Below are 21318 nucleotides of genomic sequence, written 5' to 3' on the forward strand. Positions count from 1 at the left end.
TGCAGCACACCGGCAGCCCTACCTTTCCCGACTTTGTTTCCATGATGGAGAAGGGAGAGTTCAGACTCCTCCCCCTGCAGACTACCAGGAAGCCATTCCAGGTACAACAATAACCAAACCTCACCCCCACTGCACAGAGGGGAAGACCAAAGCCTGAAGGGTTTAATGATTAATTTAAGGTCCCATGAGATGACAGCAGAGCGCTGGGGAATTCAGGACTGCATTCTTCATCACATAAAACAAGGCTTTTTGCTGAAAAGAACCTGTGATCATGGTTCCACCATCTCCAAAACCCTCTGGAACGTCTAACAAGACACAGCAAATAAAACACAGCTGTCCTCCCTTATCCCACAGGGCATATGTTTCAAGACCCCCAGTGGATGCCTGAAACCCCAGATGGTACCAAACCCTATATATGCTATGATTTTTCCTATACATACATACCTACGATAAAGTTTAATTTATAAATTAAGCATAGTAAGAGATTAACAACAATAACTAATAATAAAATAGAGTAATTATGATAAGATACTGTAACAAAAGTTATATGAATGGCTTGGGCCATTATTAAGTAAAACAAGGTTTACTTGTACACAAGCACTGCAAGTCCATCTGATAAAGGAAACAGCTAAGTGACTAACGGGCGGGTGGCGTACACAGCGTGTATGAATACGCAGGACAAAGGAATAACTCATATCCTGGGTGGGACGGAATAAACCGGCACAAGAGTTCATCACGCAAGTCAGAATGGTGGGCAATTTAAAACTGATGTTTACTTCCAGAATTCTCCATTTAATATTTTTATACCGCAGTCATCCACAGGTAAGTGAAACCACAGAAAGTGATAAGAGGGGATGACAATACAGGTTTAGGGACAAGGATACTCTTTGCCTTCCAGAGCCCAGCTGAAAACTCACTTCCTCCAAGAAGCTTGCCTTAGCCACTTCTCTGCGTACTAGTTCCTTAGTATCAGTAGCTGCTCTAAATCACCTGGTTGGCTCCTTCATGTTCTGTTTTTCTTTCTTTCATTGCTTACATAGCACTTACTAAGTACACTCTGCCACTCTTTATACTTCCTAACTCAGTTAAATCCTGTTATTCCCATTTTACAAATGCCAAGGTGAAGGCACAAAGAGCTCCCTTCCCAGAGTCACACTTTTAGTAAGTGGGCAAAGACTTGTGCTGTTCTCAGCCTTGGCTTCCCTATCCTAGTGCTCTCTGAGCCTCTGCTCAAGGATCTGAACCCAGCACCTGGTTCCCGCAGCTGTACTCTTAACTGTTATGCTGCGCTGCTTCTCTTTGTCCATCTGGGTGTCAGGGCAGCTCTCCCACTGTCCCTAGCATCACACTTATGGAAGTGGTGAATAGTGCATCCTTTCAACAGCCATCCCACCAAGAGTGGCTCTGGAAGAAGAGTTTCCTGTCCAGCTATTATCACGGTTTCTTTAAAGAAGGCTTAAAGAGAGAAGTGGTTTTGTCACACCAGCTGATGAAGATGAAGGTGAGACAGTGCCCCGTTGCTGTCTGGCCCGGAGAGGAAGCGATCACAGGGGAGGAGGGACACACTGAGCAACCGTGGGGCAGTCCTTCCCTGCACTTCACCATTGTCTCTGCTGTGAGATCAAGGCACTGGATGGACTGACTGGTCCCCAAGGCCATCTCAGTTCTAAGTGCCATAATTCTAGGTACCAGAGAGGTTTCCTGTGCCGAGGAGACTTGCTGCTCGGGTCTTCTCTGCGGCACATGGGTCTAATTCATGACACAGACAGGAAGGAGGAAAGCAAGCTAGTAACGGACAGTCAGAAAACATCTGTGGGCCCCTTGACTATGAAAACAATTTCCTTCTTCCCTCCACACCAAGGACCCTGCCTTTCCAAGGTTTCTGTGACCCTCAGGGGGGCCGAGAGGGAGGGAGCTGGTTCAGACAGAGGTACTTTAACACGCAACTGTGCCAATCTCTGGCGGCAGAGAGCAAGATGAGAGCAAAGGCCTATCTTGCAAAGAGAAAGAGGAACAGAGCTGACGAGATTGCCACGTCCTGATAGCAGACAGAAGAGGAAGCTGGAAACCATCACAGCAAAGGCTGGGAGAAGGTGACAGAGAAGAAAAATGAAGAGAAAGACAAAGAACTAGACCCAGGAGGAGTTGTTAGGTCAGAACAAAGCTGGACCTCCACCCCCAACTCTAAGGTCATGGATCTAGGGCAACATTCCAAAACCTGACAGGCAGCTCAGAAGTAGATATCCAATAGGCCCCAGGCAAGGGGTAGCAAATGCCATGAAGAAACCATACCATTTGACAGAGTAAACCTACTTCTGGAAATTGCTTCTAAGAAAAGAATTTGAAGGAAGGAAAAGGCACCATGATGTTTACATGCACTCTTTATATAAATAGCTTTAAAATGTCCAAATTAGAGTATACTCGCTTGAAAAAAATTGTTAAGCAATCCAAATTATGACAGTGCAATTCTATAAAAAAAAAAAAAATCCTGCGAAATAACAGTAAATGAAAAAAATAATACATAAAACTGTACCCATGCTTTGATTACGATGATAGAAAACCCTTATGGACAAGGGTTATAAGAGAGACACACACTCAAATGACCAGATGGCAGGATTGCCTGTGAGGGAGACAATAGTGGATTCTGATCATTAATGCTGCTGTAATGTCATTTTAACAAACACAAAGGAGAAAAGGAAGAGATGGAAGAGTTTATAAAAAGAGAGAAAAACAGGAAAACAAATCAAACTTGTCCACCCCAGATTTTGGCAGTTAGAGTCCTCACCCACATAACCCACACCAGAGAGGCCAGTCCGAAGGGAATGACGCCACTGACACCCATCTCTGCATTAGCTCTTGCCCTGGATGGAAGCTGCTCACCACCACCTTCCTACCTCTTACCCCTTACCCTCAAACCACACACAGGCCTGACCCAGCTACACCCCACTAGACCCCAGAATAGGCATTTGGAAGTGTCCTTTGTTTCTGAGGTCCTGCCATGCTTCTCCATGACACATGTTTAGTTTGCTCAAGTGAACTAAGCATACTTTTCAGGATGCATCTTTCCACAAAAGATCTCCCCTTTTCTTTAGCTTAAATTAGCCTTTTTGAAACTGGGTGCCATGGGAAGTCGATACCTGTTGCTGACGATAAAACAGGTCCTGTGGTCCGTTACGAGGGAGCTGCTGCATTCCAAAGTCCCTCTCCCAGACTCACAAGGCACACCAAAGACTCGAGGGTCACAGAGTAGCATTGCCCCAAAGACCCATTTTTTTTTTTTATAGAACCCATACGAATCTCCCGCAGGACTACTTCCCATGTCTTAAATAATTGGTGAAAACTTCACTCCATGCCTTAGTGTGGACCCAGTAACCCAGCTGGGGTGCCAGGCTAAGTCAGCAGGCCTTAGGAGCCTCCTGTACACTTGCTGTCTTCTGGACATCCTTAGCAGACAAATCCAACCTGCCAACCCCTCCCTCCATTGCTTGTCTCTCTTCTCAAACCTACAGACACTGGCCAGGTAAGCTGAGGAAAGCCCACTCTGCAGATGAGAAGCAGAGCTTCAGCTTCAGCTGCTTGTTCAAGCCTGGCTTTCAACTGTCAGCTGGAGCGAGCAGGCTTGGGAGGCTCAACTATGAATTTACCAGCATACAGCTCATCTCGTCGTTATATACAACACCCTCCAATGGGTGTTGTGGAAGTGTTCCAAAGTTAGAAAGCTGTAAAATGCCACCAAATTCAACAAACAGACTGTTCATGGCACCACAGCCCCACTAGAAAGGAAGCACAGTGGCACTGAAATCCTGTCCTTATACAAATGAAGCTTTTCCTGCTCTTGCCAGACTCCCATTGTCAGAACCCACAACACAGACCTGACGCTGGTGCTGGCGTTTCCATGGCTGCTCCTCAGGATGCCACACAGGCAACGCACTGGGGCCAGGGGGTGCGTGCTGCCCAGGAGGCTGAGCTGAGTCAGTGTTAACTGCAGCTAGCTGGGTCCTGTCGCTGCTGGGGTGGGAGGTCTCTACTTTGCATATCTGTGAGCAGTCTTGAGCAAGAGCAGGAAAAGTCTGGGCTGGAAATTCTCCCGTGAATATGAAATGGAAGTGGAAAATTTCCAACAGTCCTAAAGGGCCCAGGTTAGCCAGTTACCCATGGCTGCTGCATCCTGAATGCAGTGTCCTGGCCCTGTTCACAGCCATCTCCAGAGCAGGAAACTAAAAACGCTGCTGCCCCAACGCAACTGTCCATTCAGTCTTCCTGGCCAATCACAGAAGCACGGCCTCCCTCTAACGTCCAGACCCCTGCTGAAACCTGAGCCATGATGTGCGATACCATCACCTTTGCTGCTTCCGATTTGAATCCCACTTCAGGCTTGACGTGGTGATAGGGTTCGTCTTACCAAAGGGATTTGTCTACGGCACCGCCTGCCCTGCCTCACCTCACAAGGCCCCCCGCCCCCAAGCAACCCTCCTGAGGGCACCCCAGGACTGGCAGGGGGAGCACTGAGCCAAGTTGCCAGTATGAGCTCCGCCCTCCCCATCTCCTCAAAAGCGGGAACAACCATGAACTGCTCCCCCCTTTCCCAGGAAAGGACAGACTCAGAGAGAGGGGGAAACTGAAGCAGGAGCAGGCTAGAGTGAAAAGCTGGCATGCCTTATTCTACCCCTTCTTTTCCTGCCCCAAGGAAGCTGCATATCACAGGGGACTGGGCAGCCTGACAAGCTCTACCAGAGTGCGAGTGCGTGCAAGTACACACACACACACACACACACACACACACACACACACACACAGAGGAAGTATGTCATGCCTGACACACCTGAGCCCATTGCCCCACCCTCTCCTTACTGCCGCTCACGACTCCCACGTGGGCCTCCAGCTCTGAGAAAACTCCTGAGCCCTGGCTGGATTCAGTCACACTGCCGCCAGCAGCTGCTGCTCCCACTGGGGAAGGTGGAGCTGCCGCCAGTGACCCACAGAAGCAGTCCTCTAAGAGCAAGTAGGGTAGATTAAAACTATCTCAGGGCGCAAAGCTCCACTCTTCATCTGCCCTATAGAAGGACAGCCCTGTGTGAGAAGGCACAGTCAGACGCACGGCCTCCCAGTGACTTCGACAGGTGGTACGGGCCTGGGAAATAACCGTGAGCAAAATGGTTATTTCTGTGGTGCTGTTGAAATCCTGGGGAGAAGAGCCCAGGAAGGACGGGTCGGTTGTTTACTGGGAGGCTGCCTCTAGCCCTGATTTGAGCCTGAGTCACCTCGTCATGTCCAATCGCGAGGTTGTGCCTTCCTGAGCTCACATAATAATTCCTGTGTGTACAGAGCAGGATTGCAGGGTTGACACATGATCCTTGGGCCACTGCTGGGCTTTAGCTACCCAGAGATTATGACCCACCTGGCCTCACAGCTGTCCCATAAACAGTACAACCAGCAGGCTACAAACAACCTAGACGGGGGGGCGGAGGGGGGTAATATTTATTCATTAAATACTTAAGAAAGACTTAAAGTATAGAGAGAAACAAATCCCAAGACCTTAGTACTATTCTGCCAGAGGTCAGAACATATGATTTCTTCTGCTGGTATGTTTGGGGGAAGGGGGGATGAAGGAGATGCAATGGGGACATCCTAGCCCATGCATCTGAGAACCTACCTGGAACAAACACATTCAGGGAATTTCATTCTGCATGCACCTTGAACCAGACTGAGGATAGCCCTAGTCTAAACATGCATTTCCCAAAGTGTAGTCTTAGACCGTCAAAGGTTAGAAGGCTTGGAAAACACTGCATACCATAGTCCCTTACGGGGATTCATGTGCAATTCCTACCAGCAGATTCTAAACACCCGAGATGTCCTTCAGTAAAGAAAGCCACTTCACTTTGTTTAACCCAACACATTTATTTGACCCCCTACCCCACCGCTATCACCACAGGAAAAAGCACCTATTAATATCCCATGGCATGTGTTTTGGAAAATGCCTTACACTATGAGCCTTCATTTTCCAACCTAGAGAAAGCTGCCCTCCTGGGGCCCAGCAAGGGAGTGAGACCCACTCCATCAGTACTGGACAGAGATGGGCAGACATGGCACAGGTTGGGACAATAGCCAAGGGTTCTATTAGAGCCAAAGAGCTACAAGACCCTTTGGAACAGTGGCAGTTTAAAAGGAAACTACGGTTCTGTCTCAAGAGGGCAAGCTTCACTCAGAACCTCACAATCCCACCTTAAGGCTAACATTATCACTCCTCCTCATGGCCTAGAAGTCTCCTTGGACTGAGAAGCACCAGTCCCAAGTTCCAAGCCCTATTTCCCTTCTGAAGGACAATTAAGACAATCTATGATACCCAGGCCCAGGGCCTGCATCTCCTGCCCAGGAGACCAGACTGAGTTCACTTTTATCAATTAAGTGCCCCTTACAAGCCCCAAAGACAACAAAGGCTGGAATCAAATTATGTTTCATCAAGAAAGATACTACTCTCCCCTCCCCAAAAGGATGCTGTGGGCTTGCCTGTATGGGTTCATTTTCCTTCTTGTTTCTGAGGTGTATATAACTCACAGAGGAGAAGGGCAAAGGGGCTTCACCTGCTAAACATCAGCTCCATGACAGACCTTGCCCACTCATTCACTACTGTGTCCCCATGCCTGGCTTATAGTAGGCATCAGTAAACATCTGTTGAGTGAATGAAGGCATAAAATAACGAATGAGCTAATGATTAATCTACTCATAGCAGGCTCAAGAGTCAATACAATGAATTGCTAAAAATACGGACTCACGCTAGCTTCCCTAGGTTTGAATCCTGTTCTGTCACTTAGTTACCCGACCTTGGGCAAGTTCCTAAACTTCTCTGGCTCTGTTTTACTCCCTATAAAATAGGTTTAATAACAGTACTCACCTCATAACTTACCGGGACAATTAAATTGCTTAGCCTATGTAATGTGCTTAGAATAGTACCCAGCACCTAGTATGTGGTTTACAAGTATTATCTATCAACATCATTGCCATCATATCAGGTACGAGAGAGTCCAACTAGGACAATGAACATGAAGTTTCATCTAGACACTGAATCCTTTTATGCAACAATATGCATAGAGCACTGTTTTGTGCCAGGCACTCTCTCAAGCTTCTACTTGGGTGAAAGGACAAGGAAACCATGTTTACATGTGAAACCAGATCAGGAGACACAGCCTTCTCTATAAATGATACTTCTTGCTGCCTTTGCAAGGCCAGCACTCCAGCCATGAGCCCATCCTCTCATGCCCTATCCCCCTCATATATCAAAACCCAAAGCCCATCCTGGATATGTAGCCAGCATATAGAAGAACTAAGAGATTACTATATTTGGGGGCTGAACCAGGAAGGTCAATGAGTAGATTTAAGGGAGGAAAGGGTATCTCCTGCTTATCTCTAAGGATAATTGTTATCTGCCCATGACATTTGCAAGATCTGCAATTGATTCTGAGGCATTCGAAGAGTGATTCACCTAGCAAAAGGACAAGAAAAACAGGCCTCATCTCTCACAGTTTCTTGACCTAGCTGACAACCACTCACATCTTATCAAGGATCTTAGGACTGAGGTGGGGCTAAGGGAGGGGCTGACAGGCCCAGGAGTCTTCCAGCCACCCACCCAGGCGAGCCCCGTGCTTTTCAGATAAGGCAGCCCCCTATCATTATCTTCACAGCGAGCCAGGCCTCAGAGTTGCAGCCAGGCCAGGCTAACTACCCCACACCTGCTACCACCACTCAGAGAGGTGGGAGCTGACAGGGGCTGGCTGCCGGGCTCCATGGCTTGACTACCACTCAACATTAATGCTTCACAGCCTGGGGAAGAATCTCTCCTATGAGGGTTCCAGCTGCAGCCAGCTTTTCCCTGAAGATAGCCAAATGGTCACCACATCCAGGGGGATAGCCAACAAGAGCTCAGGACCATGCTAAAGTTCATCCCAGTGTTTCCAGATTTCACTCAGCTCCGTTGCTAATTTGTCATCACCAAGCTTCCAGGCACATACAAGGACCTAACAGTCTGGGGAAAAGACACTCTAGTTAGCAATCCTCTCCTACTCCAGGGCCTCTCAAAACACCCCAGAGCCCTCTTCCAGCCAAGACAAGCCATTAGCAGCTTCCCTGGCAAAGCAGCTGCCAGGAAGTTCAAGGACAGAAAGCAGACTGCCAGAGCGCAGTACACCGCCCTTGCCAGGAGAGAGCCAAAGAGGTAAGGATGAAGGCCTCAAACGACCCCATCACCATCACACTGTCATCTCGTCCATCCTCCTGCCTCCAGGTGGAAATCCACCTCAGCCGTTGGCATTCAGCCAGTCCTCAAGCACCTAGAAACTTGTCCTGGCGCTTAAGTGGCAGCAAGTCCCGGGTCCCTTAATTTCTCTAAACCTTGTGAATCCAATGTAGGCCGCCAGAGAGCTGAGATGCCACTGAGATGACGGCTCACCTGGGGCCTCGGGAGCCCAGGCCACGGCAAGCACAGACGCAAGGGCAGAGGCCAGGGCCCAGGCAGTGGATGAGCCTGCGTTAGGCGGCGCCGCCTCGGTGAGCTGGAAATTCTAAAGCCAGGGATCCCACACCAGAGCGCTCCGACTCCCGCCCTGGGCCGCGGGGTCCGCGAGGCGCGGACCCAAGGTCAGCCGCGCAGCATCGCGCGCACTCACCGGGTTCAGGGCACAGGGACATGCCGTGGGCCCGAAGGGGGCGGCCCGCAGGGCTGGAGCGCAGGTGGCAGCGCTGGGCAGCGCGCGCAGCGAGCGCGGAGGAGAGGGCTGCGCCGCACTGCAGCCAGCTGGGGCCCGGTCCGGGCTAGGCCGCGCCCCCCGCCCGCGCTCGGCGGGAGCCCGCGGTGCCGCACGCGGCAGCGGCAGGAGGGTTCCCCGAGCGCAGAGCGGCGCAGCCCCCGCCCCGGAGCCCCCGCCCCAGAGCCCCCGGGCCCGCCCAGCGGGAGGAGGAGAGCCGCAGGGAAGAGCTGGCGAGCCGCGTGCCTCCTCAGTCGGTGCTCTACCTGGGCGTGGAGCCTGGGAATGGCGAGGAACCCGCAACAGAGGGGCGCGGGCCGGGCCGCCGTCGCCGCCACGCAGGTCAGCTCTGCCCGCCTCCAGCCAACCAGGCCTGCCGCTACCTGAGCCCCCGGGCCGCGCTGCCAACGGGAAACCTGAGACGCCAGGGGCGCCGCGACTGCCCAGTCCCTCGGCCGGAAGCGCGCCCGCTTCAGCCCGGGTCAGACTCCTGCAGGCTCCTGGGACCTCGACTCCGCTGCCACCCGCGGGCCCCGAGGGCGCTTCCCACGTGTTAGGATTTGTCCGAACCTCCTTCCCGCCGGGACTTTTCCCAAGGTGAGATTCTGGGGTCACGGCCCCCAAGCAGGTGACTTACTCCCTGTAGTTGAACGGACCCACAAGTATAGGTTTTCTCCCAGGCGTCCGTCTGGTCCCTTGGGTCACCTTCCTGCCGCTTCCAACACACACACACACACACACACACACTCACACTCTCACACACCACACACCACTTCTCCAGCCCTCTGCTCTTTCGCTTATGTACCTGCTCCTCCAAGTCCGCACTGACAGCCTAGTTGCCAAAGCCAGCGAGTGCGCTGGAACCTCCCTCACTTGCCTCTCCCCAGTATTTGAACCTGCTGACCACGCCTTCCGTCTGTAATGCTTGAAGTACACAGTTTCCAGCAGTGGCTCAGGTCTCGCCTCTCACCAAATTTTGCACTTTCCTTGGTGAATGCAGCTTCCGGGCCTCCACCGCCTGGCTTTTGATGGTGTGTTCCCGCGGGTCCCACAGCGGCCTGCGTCCTCACTCACTTGGCTGGGCCACTGGGGATCTCACCCACTATCATGGTTTTAACAACCTCCTCCCAGCTAATGACTCTTGAACTTCATCTCCAGCCCAGAATGCTCCAGAACTGCAGATGGTGTATCCAACTTCCTGGGGCACATCTTCACTAGAGATTTCTAGGCTCATGAAAAACGTATCCAAACTCAAACTCCTAATTTCCTCCCAGGAATGCGCCAGAATCTGCTCAGTGCTCCTGAGTTTCCAGTCTTAGTGAATGATAGCACCAGCCCTCACTCTCCCAGGCAACACTTGGGAGTTATCTTCATTTTCTCTTTTTCAACTCTCACATCAAATTTGTCACCAAGGGGGAAATGAAACCATCCGTTAGTGAGCACCCACTGTCTATCCTCACTGTGAAAACTGCTTTCACAGTTGTCTCATTTAAGCACCAAGTTTTATTCCTTATACCTTGTAGCCTCGTGTTTGCAATTTACTTATTTATAAATGATATGCACATGCAACTGTATTAATATATATTATAAAGCACACTGAAAACCGTTAAAGGATGTGGTAAAGATGTAACAATTTTAAATTATTTCATTTTTAATGAACGGTGCAATATACCTTTTTCTTTCACTTTAAAGTTATTAGCAAAAATCTGTTTAGTGAGAGCAACATGATTACAAAGGGTTTTAATAAATCTTAGTTTAATATGAGACTAGAAAGTATGCTTCTAAATACAGTGAATGTCCATACTTGGTCCTAATGGCTGTTATTGCCAAAAAAAAAAAAAAGATACCTTACAAAAATAAGTATATCTAAATAGAAGAATTCTATCTTTGACTACACTTATTAAGTCATAATGCTCACTGTTTAAATCCCATCTATTAATTTTGCAAATGTGAAATTCCACCAGAAAACTCTGTGCATGAAGCCAGCCTTCTCAATGATGTTTCCATCAGTTGTTCCTGTGGATATTTTTGACAATAAGATTGTTTTTAAAAATCTTGAAACTCTTCATTTGGAAGATTGTAAAATGGGTTTAAAAGCATACTTCTTAAATTTTGAAGACTGTGACTATGACAGTTTGTATGAGTGACACTGACACAATTTATTTTGGCATTAAAATTACATGATGATGGTAACAGTTCCAAACATCAATTTTCAAAGTGCTTCCCTCATATGATTCTTTTAAAGCATAGTTATATTCATGGCTAAAATATTACCTTTGCCTGAAGGGATACATTGTGTCTGTGTGTGTGTGTGTGTGTGTGTGTGTGTGTGTGTGTGTGTGTATTTGTGACAGTCACAAGCCAGCACATAAGAGGTCAGCAAATTTGAAATGCTTGTCCTTTTGTTAAAGAAACACATCTTTTAAGTTCTTTGCCTGGAGATAATCAGTAAACCCTTGAGTAATATAAAGATTTTCAGTCTCATTTCACATCTCATTACGAAGTATTATAAAGATTCTGCTCTATTTTAAGACTTTTTTCAAATTAACCTTATTATTGACATCCTGTACTGCTCTTTTAACTTGTGTTTCTTCATTGTTGTAATTTCTAAATGAATGATGCAATAGATGAGTTTTATATTTAGCCGCTCCCTGCCCCCCGACCCCCAGTTTTGTTTTCCAGTCAGGGCATCCAATCCATCAGTGTTTATTCTTACGCATAAAATCCACAGTATGTTATGTTAGATAAGTCATTCATATTATAAGCACATCTTTTCTTTAGTAGATCACAGAAAGTATTTCTTTGTGAATGCCGTCATGGAAAAGTATGGCAAAGACTTAAAGTGAAACATGTTAGCATCTTACATCCAACCATGTAGCTAACCTCCACAACGCATCATGTGTTCTAAAACCTTTTCTTCAAATCTTCGCCAATGTTTTCTGTGTGTCTTTCTACAGAATGCATTTTTATGTGTTGCCGTCTTCTCTCCGTACTAATTTCGTCACTTTAAATATGCCATATAGGACAGTGTTTTTTTTCCCAATGATATTGACTGACATTTTGCCTTTTACTATTAAGTAAAAGATTTTTATTCAAAAGAGATTTCTAAATATGTTTATTACATTTAATAATAGTTCACAAAAGTACACAACTAAGTATTACATGACTTGGAATATCCCACCCCCAAAAATTGTAGAGGTTTTTCTTCATGCTCTCGCTGTATAGAATTTACGTGTCATGCTAACCATGGTGGCATATTTATATCATTATTAGCTAATACCTCCAGGACCAATATACCCTTAGGTTGGTTAACTATAGTGATGTAAATCCATATTTCGAGTAGTCTTTTATATAAATTTGAACTTTTTTCTGGTCAACTCCATCGTCAGAGATATTATCATATAAATAGTAGAAAATTGTTAGCTCTGCCATTTTTTCTGAGTTTGCTTTTGCTTGCACTATTCATATTATTTTCAATGTATGGATTTCTTTGCAGGAATCTTTTCAAACTACTTGTCCATTTTGTGACAATTGGTTTAGTTAAAAGATAGATGATATTTTAGGGGTCCAAATGGATGAATATTTTGGGGGCGGGATATTCCAAGTCACCCGAAGATGTGTCTCTGTGGTATGCAGATTGTTGGACATAAAGGCAACTTTAGCCATAGGCTCAAGAGACTCTTCTGCCCTCACCACCTGAACTACCTAGAAGAATTTGAATTAGAGGCCTTGCCCATGAGAGATTATCAGAGAGAACTTCTTTTGACCTATCTGCAGGGCAGAGCAAACTTCTATTTACCTGCTCTTCTTATCATCCTTCAATGACCTTTTGATGTCACTAAGGCACCCTACCTCATCTCTAGCTCAGGATGTCTTACATATATATCCATGTTCCCTCTCTGTCTCTGAACCTCTCGTGCATGTGGAGTCTCTGACTCTCATGTATGTGGGGTTTCCATACATATATATGTATTAAATTTGGTTATTTTCTCTTGCTAATTTGTCTCATATAGAACAGTGGGTTTTTGATTATTTGACCAGCCAAAAGAAACTTGAAGGTGAATTTTTTCTTCTCCCAAAATATAATCTGCCTATCTACCACCTGGGAGACAAGTAATTTGTAATACCTCACAATTCACTTGAAAGCAACTGGACCAGTAAGGGTACCACCCTCACTGGAGTCACCCCCCTGCTCTGTACTGTAGAAACGCCTCTCTTCCCTGAGGACACCTCTACTATGACACATGACATGGACATCTGATGCAAGAGCTGAGTCAGGGTACCTGTGTCGATCCATATAGTGAATCTTAGTTTATTTTTACACTAAAACAAATACATACTGAAGTTTTCATTTTTCTTTTACATCCCAATGGATCATCCTTCACACCCACTTTAAAGATCACTGATTTAATCCGTACCTCCCATCACCGCAGTTCAATGTAAACACCAGCTAATTAGCCTCTGCCAACACAACCACCTCCCCTCCCCACCCCACCGCCAGCACCACCGGTCTCTTCTCCACGCTTCTGCCACCAGGGGCAGACATCCTACAGCCTCTCCTCTCCTTCAGTCTGCCCGTTGCTCCTGTTATTCAGACTAGAACCCCTTGGCGTGCACCAGGACCGGAGCCAGGTGTTACCTCTTATAGTGTTCTAACTCCTGACGCCATTGGGGACATGGGGGGAAACCCACAGGGGTTTAGGGTCGGTGCTCTACCTCCCACACACGCACGCACACACACACACACATACACACACACTAATGCTTTCCTCTGTTGTTCCACAATACACACACACATCCATGATGGGTATGGCAGCCTCCAAATGCCCAATCTCTCTGTCTCCGCTTATAGTCTCCCCAACTACAGAAGCCAGAATCTCTCCCGAGGGGAGATTAAGAGAGGGGCTCTGCTTCTGAGAGTACTTTAGCAGAGCCTCATCAAATACATCCAGTTTTCAAAACAAAGTGCCCTGGGGCCTAATTGAGTGGACTGAAATCATGGCATATGGTCTGACAACGGGGCAGAAATCAGGAGTACATGGTACCTGGAAAAAGAGTGCCAGGGCAGCCTTCCTGGCTCTGGGTGTGAAAGGGCATTGTGGCCTCCACTGATGCTGTAGCATAATGGGAGGACAGCCTTCCCCCACCTGCCTGTTCACTCCCGTTCAAGATTCAATTCCCTTCCCAGGAATTTAGTGCCCATGCAGTCAGTTGGTCAGCCCTAAGCAAGCTAGAGTCTGACAGTGGGCATAACAGTCCTCTTATAGTTAACAACTGGTTCCGTCTTTCTAAAATGGGTTTCTAGAAAGGAGAGAGTGAAACCCGAGCACTTTGAAAATTAGTGTGAACGAGAGCTAGGCTTTCGTTCCCAGAACACCCAGAGCACGGGCACCCAGGATTGGAACTGGAGCTCATGTAACAAGAAGGAAAGGGAAGATGTCCTAAGCACCGTGCCCAGGCCAGGAGAGGGAAAGGAAGAAAGTTCAGGAGAACTGGTGTTGAGTCTTGGAGTGACTGGGAACTTTGGAGTCCCTCAGCCACTCTTCTCTGGACTGGATCAATGAGTGGGTGTTTGCGGCTTAGGGCCCACGCCACGTGACCGCGGATCGCGCTCAGTAGTCCCGGGTCTGATGCTCCCCAGGACACGCCTGTCTGCTGATCAGCACATAATCTCAGTAATTCAATTCAAGTCTAGGAATTAGCGTTCCCTTTCCCCATCTGAGAACGGCTTTTGGTCTCTGCATTCCCTCCAGGACTCTGTGCAAGATCATCCTAAGCAGTTGCTCCAGCTTACCACTAGCTCATTCCTATGTCCGTGTGTCTTTCCTGCACTCCAAAGCTCCACTATCAGCCTAATTATTATACGATTCAGTGAGACTCTGCAGTTGGACTTCTATAGATGGCAGTTACGTACAGCCTTGCACATTTAACCCACTGAACTCCCTAACTCATCTGCCCCCCGACTCCCTTGTCTCTTACCATATAGTTTGAAATTCAGAGGTCAAATTCAAGCATGACCCTAGCCCTCTAAAATTATTTGGGAGGGGAGAGAGGGAGGTGGGCAGAGAAGAGCCTCAGATGAGGCTGTGACCTCTGCCTCCCAGAGATGAAGTCTCCCCCACAGCCTCCTACATACACACACACACACACACACACACACACAATCACACGGTCCATACACATTCCCAAGACCTTCTGGCTGCAGCTTCTAGCATTTCTAGTCCCAGGCTGTCTTCTTCCCAATCCCTGATTCAGAACTGCCCCCCCCCGATCATTCACTGAGCAACAGGGTCAAAGACTGAACCAGGAGCAAGAGTGTATAGCTATGCTGTCACAGTGTCTGCTTCCCAGTTGGTGTGAGACTCCAGAAGGCTGGCCACCATCAGTCCTCGGCAGTACCATTGGTACACAATCCACCCTCAGCTCTGGATTCTCTCAGGGACATCTGGAGGAATCGGAGCTGCTTAAATTGTACCATAGGGATTTTTCCAGTTCTTGAATTCCTGTTATTTAAGAATGAGCCTAGCTATGATTTCACTGAGGATAAAAACACCTCTGGTGAGGGCAGAGGACTCTGCATAAGAATTTGATTTGGGAAATCAAAAAATTGTGATGGTTGCACAACATTGTGAACGTTGATTAATGCCACTAAATTATACATGTAAAATGTGTACATAAAACTGTACACGTGAAGAGGGAAAATTTTATGTTCTATATGTTTTACTTACAGTAAAAAAAACTATTGAAACAACAAAAAAGAATCCAAAAAATGAATTTTTTAAAGAATTGTTATTTCACAGCTCTGCTGTTTCTTTGTATCATTACGTGTGAATGGGCCCAGGACAAATGGCTTTTTATCAACTATCCACCTGTCTCCAAACCTTCAGGAAAAGTGGTTTAAGAGGTGCTCTGAAGGAGCAAAGAATGAAGAGTTGTGTTCCATTTCGGAAGGATCCAGGAAAGAACGGAGAGCAGCTGCCAGAGGACAACCGATCAATGCATAACAAGGAATGAAAACCCAAATGTGCCTATGACACAGAAGCTTCACCCAGAAATCCTCAGAAATCTTGGGGAAAACTGGACAATCCCCAAACACCTTAGGGTGGGCAAAGATTCCCATAGTTCATGATTGGTCTAAAGGTTGAATCTCCGAGAAAACAAAATAAATCCGTTTAAAGTCACTGGTGTCTATCACCTGTTAACATTTCCAAAAGGTAAGCTCCAATCGCTGGCCCATCTGTGTAGTTCATATCTAATCACATTCCACATAATCCCCACTTGAACCAGATCAATTCCTAGTGACCCTATAGCAAAGTTCATTTACTTTCTAAATAAACATAGTGAAAGCTTATGGTTTACCAATAATTTAGTATTCCCAAATGTATTAGTTGGAATTAAGTTTAACTGAGAGTAACAGAGACCCAAAATAACAGTGAGATAAGAGAAAAGTTTCTTTCACTAAATAGTCCAAAGTTGGGTATTATGGGCACTTCAAAAATCCTCAGACTCTTTCCATCCACCACTCCACCATTCTCTGAATATGGCCCTCATCCTTGTTGGAATTAGGAAGAAATGCCCCTTCCTTTGCTAAGAAGAGCCTACAGCTAGAGCTTTAGCCATTACATCTATGTTTCATGGAACAAGAAAGAGGAAGTACTATGTGGTAGTTCTATGTTTAATTTTTTTGAAGAACATCCATACTATTTTTCATAACAGCTGCACCATTTTGCATTCCTGCCGACAGTATATAAGGGTTCTAATTTCTCCACATCCTTGGCAACACTTCTGTTTTGTTTTCTTGATAATAGCCATCCTAACTGGTATGAGGTAATATCTCACTGTGGTTTTGATTTGCATTTCCCTGATGATTAGTGATGTTGAACATCTTTTCATATACCCGTTGGGCTTTTGTATGTCTTCTTTGGAGAAATGTCTATTCAAGTCTTTAGCCCATTTTTAAATTGTGTTATTAGGTTTTTGTTTGTTTGTTTGTTTTGCTATTGAGTTGTATTACCATATGCTCCATCAATCTCATTTCTGCATATTTATCCAGAAGAGTTGAAATCAGGATCTCGAAAAGATATTAGCACCCCCATGTTCATTGCCGTGCTATTCACAATAGCCAAGATGTGAATGCAACCGAAATGTCCATCGATGGGTGAATGGATAAAGAAAATGGGATATATGCATGCGATAGTATATCATTCAGCCTAAAAAAGAAGGCATGGATGAATCTTAAGAACACTATGTTAAGCGATATGAGCCAGTCACAGAGGGACAGATGCTGTATGATACCACTTATATAAGTTATCTAAAACAGTGAAACTCATCGAAGCAACGAATGGAATGGTGGTTACCAGGACCTTGGAGGGGAAGGGGAAATGGAAAGTTAATCAACACGTATGAAATTTTAGTAAAATGAGTAAGTTCTAGAGATTGTTCAATACATACTGTGCCTATAGATAACAATACTGTATTGTACACTTAACCTGTTGGGAGGGTTGATCTCATAGTACGTGTTCTTAACATCCAAACAAGAAAAGAAAAAAAGAAGGGAGGAATGAAGAATAAATGGCAGAGAACACGTGCCAAATACCTTTTAATAAAGCCACTATGTCAGACTTCCACTTATCTCCGATCAGCCACACCGAGTAACTTTGTAACACCACTGACATTGATATTTATTCTCTCACATATAACTTCACCAGGACATAGCCTTCCTTTCCAAATATAACTGCCGATTTTCATGGAAGCCCAAGGTTACCAGGATTATATGTTTCACCTTCTCTTACTTGGGAAGCCAGTCTCAACATGCTTTCAAAGTCCGTCAGGCAGTCAACCATGAAATACTGTTAAACATCTGGTACTCGATGCTAGAGCAATGGTGATGATCAGAACACAGTTCCCGCCTTTGTGGAGATTATCAGCTAAGGAGCAAGACTTGACATTGACCGAGTGACCACACAAAAACATGATTTCCAACTGTGACAGTGCTGTGAAGAAGTGAAAGTTGTATCAGAGCATAACAAGAAGTCCTGAGCTGCTTCCAGGTATGAGCAATGAGAAGAAGGTTCTAGACATTGGTAGACATCAGGAATAACATGTGCAAAGGCCCTGGGAGAATTTAGGGGAACAGTACCTGAATCATTCCCCCAACACACACTTTATTTATGTCATGTATTCATGATTGCACATTCTGTTAAGTTTACACAATAAAGCTCTATTTCCAATGTGCATAAATTCCTTATTTTACCGAGGGAAGTACCACATAGCCTGGGTAAATAAAACCAGATTTAGTGCTCCAGGGTAGTATTCTTTTTAAATGAACTTTTCTGATTCCTGTCATTTTTTCCCTGCATTTATTAAATTTATAACAAACCTGTTTTAAAATTCCTCATGCCCATCCTCCCTGACCCCTTGTGTTTTCTGAATATTTCCAGTCTGTCTTTCTCAAGCATTCCTTCCATGTGAGTATATTCTGAAAGTCAGTGGAGAAGATGGAGAAGACAGGCCTTGCCCCCATGCTGTTTTGTAAGCATCTTCATTTCTTCTGCCAAAGTTATAGAGGGCCCCACTAGTGCCAGACCCTGTGCAGGCATGCCAGTGCTAGGTACCACCCGTCCCACCTGCTCTTTCTTCAGTGGGCTCCAACTTGAATCATTCATCCTCCTCCAGAGTCTGGCCTTCTCTGTAGTCCTTCTCCAAAGAGCAATTGAAATAAGACCTGAGTGGTGTTGCTGGTCCTGGGCTGGTCTCTCGCCTTCCTGCCTCCTAGTAACACCATCCTGCCCCCCCGCTTCAAATCAGATTTATCAAACCTTTACCCATCCCACTGCATTAGGCCTAAAGGCATTGCCAAATTCCATTCCTACCAAGAATCTCTGAAGTACGTCAATGAAGCCACAGCCTCTATCCTTACCTTTTGTGCTTCCCTCATACACCTCCCCTGCAGGAGTCTACTATTTAGACCCCTGTCCCCATCTTCGTCTCCAGAGCTGATGATTGCTGAGGGCCAGGGAGTCCCACGGGGCCTCCTCAGAGCCATCAACAGAATGGTGTCTCTCAGTAGGGTACCAGTAGCAAACAGATGGTACATTCATATTAAGATAATTGATTTGATATACAATTTAATAGAGGGTCTATTAGGACATCAGATAATAGAGGGGCATATTAGGATAATTGATTTAATAGATAATTTAATAGAGGGACTACTTACAAAGATGTGGAAAGGGTGTAGGAAACCATGAGGATGTGTCCAGTACTCAAGGACTAGTAACATCAGGGTGTTACCTCCCCAGCCTGAAGGGGCAAGCCAAAGAACAGCTGTACTAATTACGATGGCAGGCTTCCAATAGAGCCGGATTCCAAGTTACCTTTACTTGTCTCATGTTCCCTGGCCCACTCTTTGGGGCCTGTTAGCCCGTCTTCCTCACAGCCCAATCTTACATCTCCGGACCCCTCCAAAGATCTCTCAGCCCTCTATAGGAGTTACTCTTCAGCACAGGGTGTTCCTGCCTTTAGCCTGGCCTGTGGGCCTCCCTATGAACCCGATGACTTCAGGCACCTGGCTGAACCTATCCACCCCTCTCTCTTCTCGGCTAAGGATCCAGGAACAGTCCTAAGAGTCACCACCTTGGCCCTCTCACCTCCCTTGCCTTTTCATTGGCTGGTGACAGGTACCCAGTCAGGCTGAACATTGAAGTCATGGCCAGTTCTTATGGCATCCTGATGTGGAGGTCTCTGACCCTGCTTTTCAGACCAACACAGTTTGGTCCAGCTTGTGACTCATGCAGCTATATCGAATTTGTTTTCGAGTTATACACCAGGAAGGAGAAGGATCCTGACCACCATCCCCTCCCTGTCCTCCAGGGGTCACTATTACAGAGAACACAAAGCTAGGTGGCCTAATCCTTCCCGAGAAATCTCAGTGCAACAGCCCTGTTTTGATTCACTTTCCATTGTAGCCCCTCCCTCTGAGGCTGGGCCAGGGCAATGTGCGCAACATGCACGAGCTGGACTCGTTCCCAAGAGCTTTCTAGATCCTTCTGAGAACAGACTGCTGCCTGCATCCCCATCCCCACAACTGCTCCAGGCACACCCAGATGCATCTGAATCTGGCAGTCCTGATTCTCAGGACACCAGGCTTTCTCACCAGGACCATGGCTCTCTTACAGCTGTTAAGGCCTAGCTCTGTCCAAGCAGTCACTTCACAGACTTTCTGAATATTCTTCTTTCTGTCCAGCTGGCAGCAGCCCAGTTTATTAAATGCTCTCTGTCCAGTGGGTGGGATTTCAGGGAATTGCATGTCCTTCTTATACCCCTTAGGACTGATAACTATGTTTTTAAATAGGAAAAAATTTTAATGTAATAACATGTTTACCAAGATCACATAGTAAATGCCCATGAGAGAACAATAAGTATAGGACACAGCAGGATTTCAACTATGTAAAAAATAAAATATATAAAAACCTGAGCATATTTAAAAAGTAGCAGGAAATTTTTTTTAAACTGCAACTCTGGATTCTGGAGAAAAAAACCTCTCAACTTGGAGGGCCTGCCCTGACTCTCAGACAGGCTGCCCACAGCCCCATTTCTGCCCCAGACCTCTGGGTGTGCTCTGGTCAGTAGGAAAGCCACCTTGACTAGGACTTTTATATTATCCAAGGTAAGGAAAGGTGTATATAAAAGCTGGAGAGTTTGGGGATACTCTGAAATAGGAGGGCTGGAAAGAAGAGAGAATATGAACTGTGAGAGAAGAGTCTAAATAGTGAAGGGAATTCAAAAACTTGGTAACAGGACACGGTCAAATAAAAAAGACAATGAAAAAATTTCCTCTGAGATGGAGGGGAAGACATTAAGTTTCAAGTTGTTTCCTATTCTGTGCTGTTCTGTAATAACCCTCTATTACCACATCTTCAGTTAAAAAAAAAAAGTCTCTTATAACAAGAATCTCATAATATTGACATTTGGAGGAATCAAAGAGAAGAGATCACGGCAGACTGCAATATGGACCAATACAGGAGCTGATGTAAGACAAGTCCTCTTGTATAAGCCAAGATAGGCTAGGCTATTTCAAACATATACAAAACGAACAAATAAAACCAGTAGTTTAACACATCAGAGTTATGTTTCTTATATTGCTTATATCACAAGCCAATGCGCGTCAGGTAGCTCTCCTGTATGGATGGCTTTCATCAAGTGACTCAGATTCCTGCAGGTTCCATCCCACATTTCCACTATCTATGAGTCTTTTACTACTTGATGTGTGGGAGAAGGGAGGTAGTGTGGCCAATAACACTAATAAAGCAGTGCCTAGAAGAAAACATACCTTTAAATCAATATCTTAAAAAGTAAGAAAGGTTGAAAACCAATGATCTAAGTTTCCAACTCAAAAGCTAGAAAAAGAACAGCAAATTAAACCCCAAAAAAAGTGGAAGGGAGGAATAAAGAACAGAAATCGATGAAATAAAAAAAGACATGCATAGAGAAAATCAACAAAGTCAAAAGTTCATTCTTTGTATAGATTAGTTAATAAATCCCTAGCAAGACAAATCTAAGAAGAGAGAAAACACAAATACCA

At 46.0% G+C, this 21318-nt stretch overlaps 2 protein-coding genes across 8 annotated transcripts in view; one reads left to right on the forward strand and one right to left on the reverse strand.

The window, feature by feature from the left end:
• AMPD3 (adenosine monophosphate deaminase 3) overlaps nt 1-10205 on the reverse strand; it is a 45820-nt gene extending 35615 nt beyond the window's left edge. The window contains exon 1 of one of the 7 annotated variants that reach the window (XM_033119798.1): nt 9544-10205. Coding sequence is in view for 1 of the 7 variants with exons in the window: in XM_033119797.1 (XP_032975688.1) it covers nt 8661-8682 (22 nt within the window). In the remaining 6 variants the exon portion in view is untranslated. Of the gene's footprint in view, nt 1-3872; nt 3895-4851; nt 4874-8443; nt 8590-8660; nt 8811-9004; nt 9311-9375; nt 9515-9543 lie in introns of those variants that run through there. The other 6 variants (XM_033119799.1, XM_033119800.1, XM_033119797.1 and 3 more) reach the window with 6 other exon arrangements.
• LOC117029681 (basic proline-rich protein-like) lies at nt 8681-15919 on the forward strand. The gene is made up of 3 exons (XM_033118892.1): nt 8681-8720; nt 8810-9335; nt 15626-15919. The coding sequence occupies exons 1-3, from the start codon at nt 8681-8683 to the stop codon at nt 15750-15752; spliced, it is 693 nt and encodes a 230-aa protein (XP_032974783.1). The 3' UTR covers nt 15753-15919.
• The last annotated feature ends 5399 nt before the right edge of the window (nt 15920-21318 follow it).

This window comes from Rhinolophus ferrumequinum, chromosome 11 (assembly GCF_004115265.2).
Source record: "Rhinolophus ferrumequinum isolate MPI-CBG mRhiFer1 chromosome 11, mRhiFer1_v1.p, whole genome shotgun sequence".
Taxonomy (NCBI): Eukaryota; Metazoa; Chordata; class Mammalia; order Chiroptera; family Rhinolophidae; genus Rhinolophus; species Rhinolophus ferrumequinum.

Coding starts and splice junctions, on each gene's coding strand:
- LOC117029681 (XM_033118892.1), top strand. CDS start 8,681: ATGCCGTGGGCCCGAAGGGGGCGGCCCGCAGGGCTGGAGC. Junction 8,721..8,809: donor GCGGCCCGCAGGGCTGGAGC/GCAGGTGGCAGC, acceptor GGTCCGGGCTAG/GCCGCGCCCCCCGCCCGCGC. Junction 9,336..15,625: donor CCGCCGGGACTTTTCCCAAG/GTGAGATTCTGG, acceptor CCAAACCTTCAG/GAAAAGTGGTTTAAGAGGTG.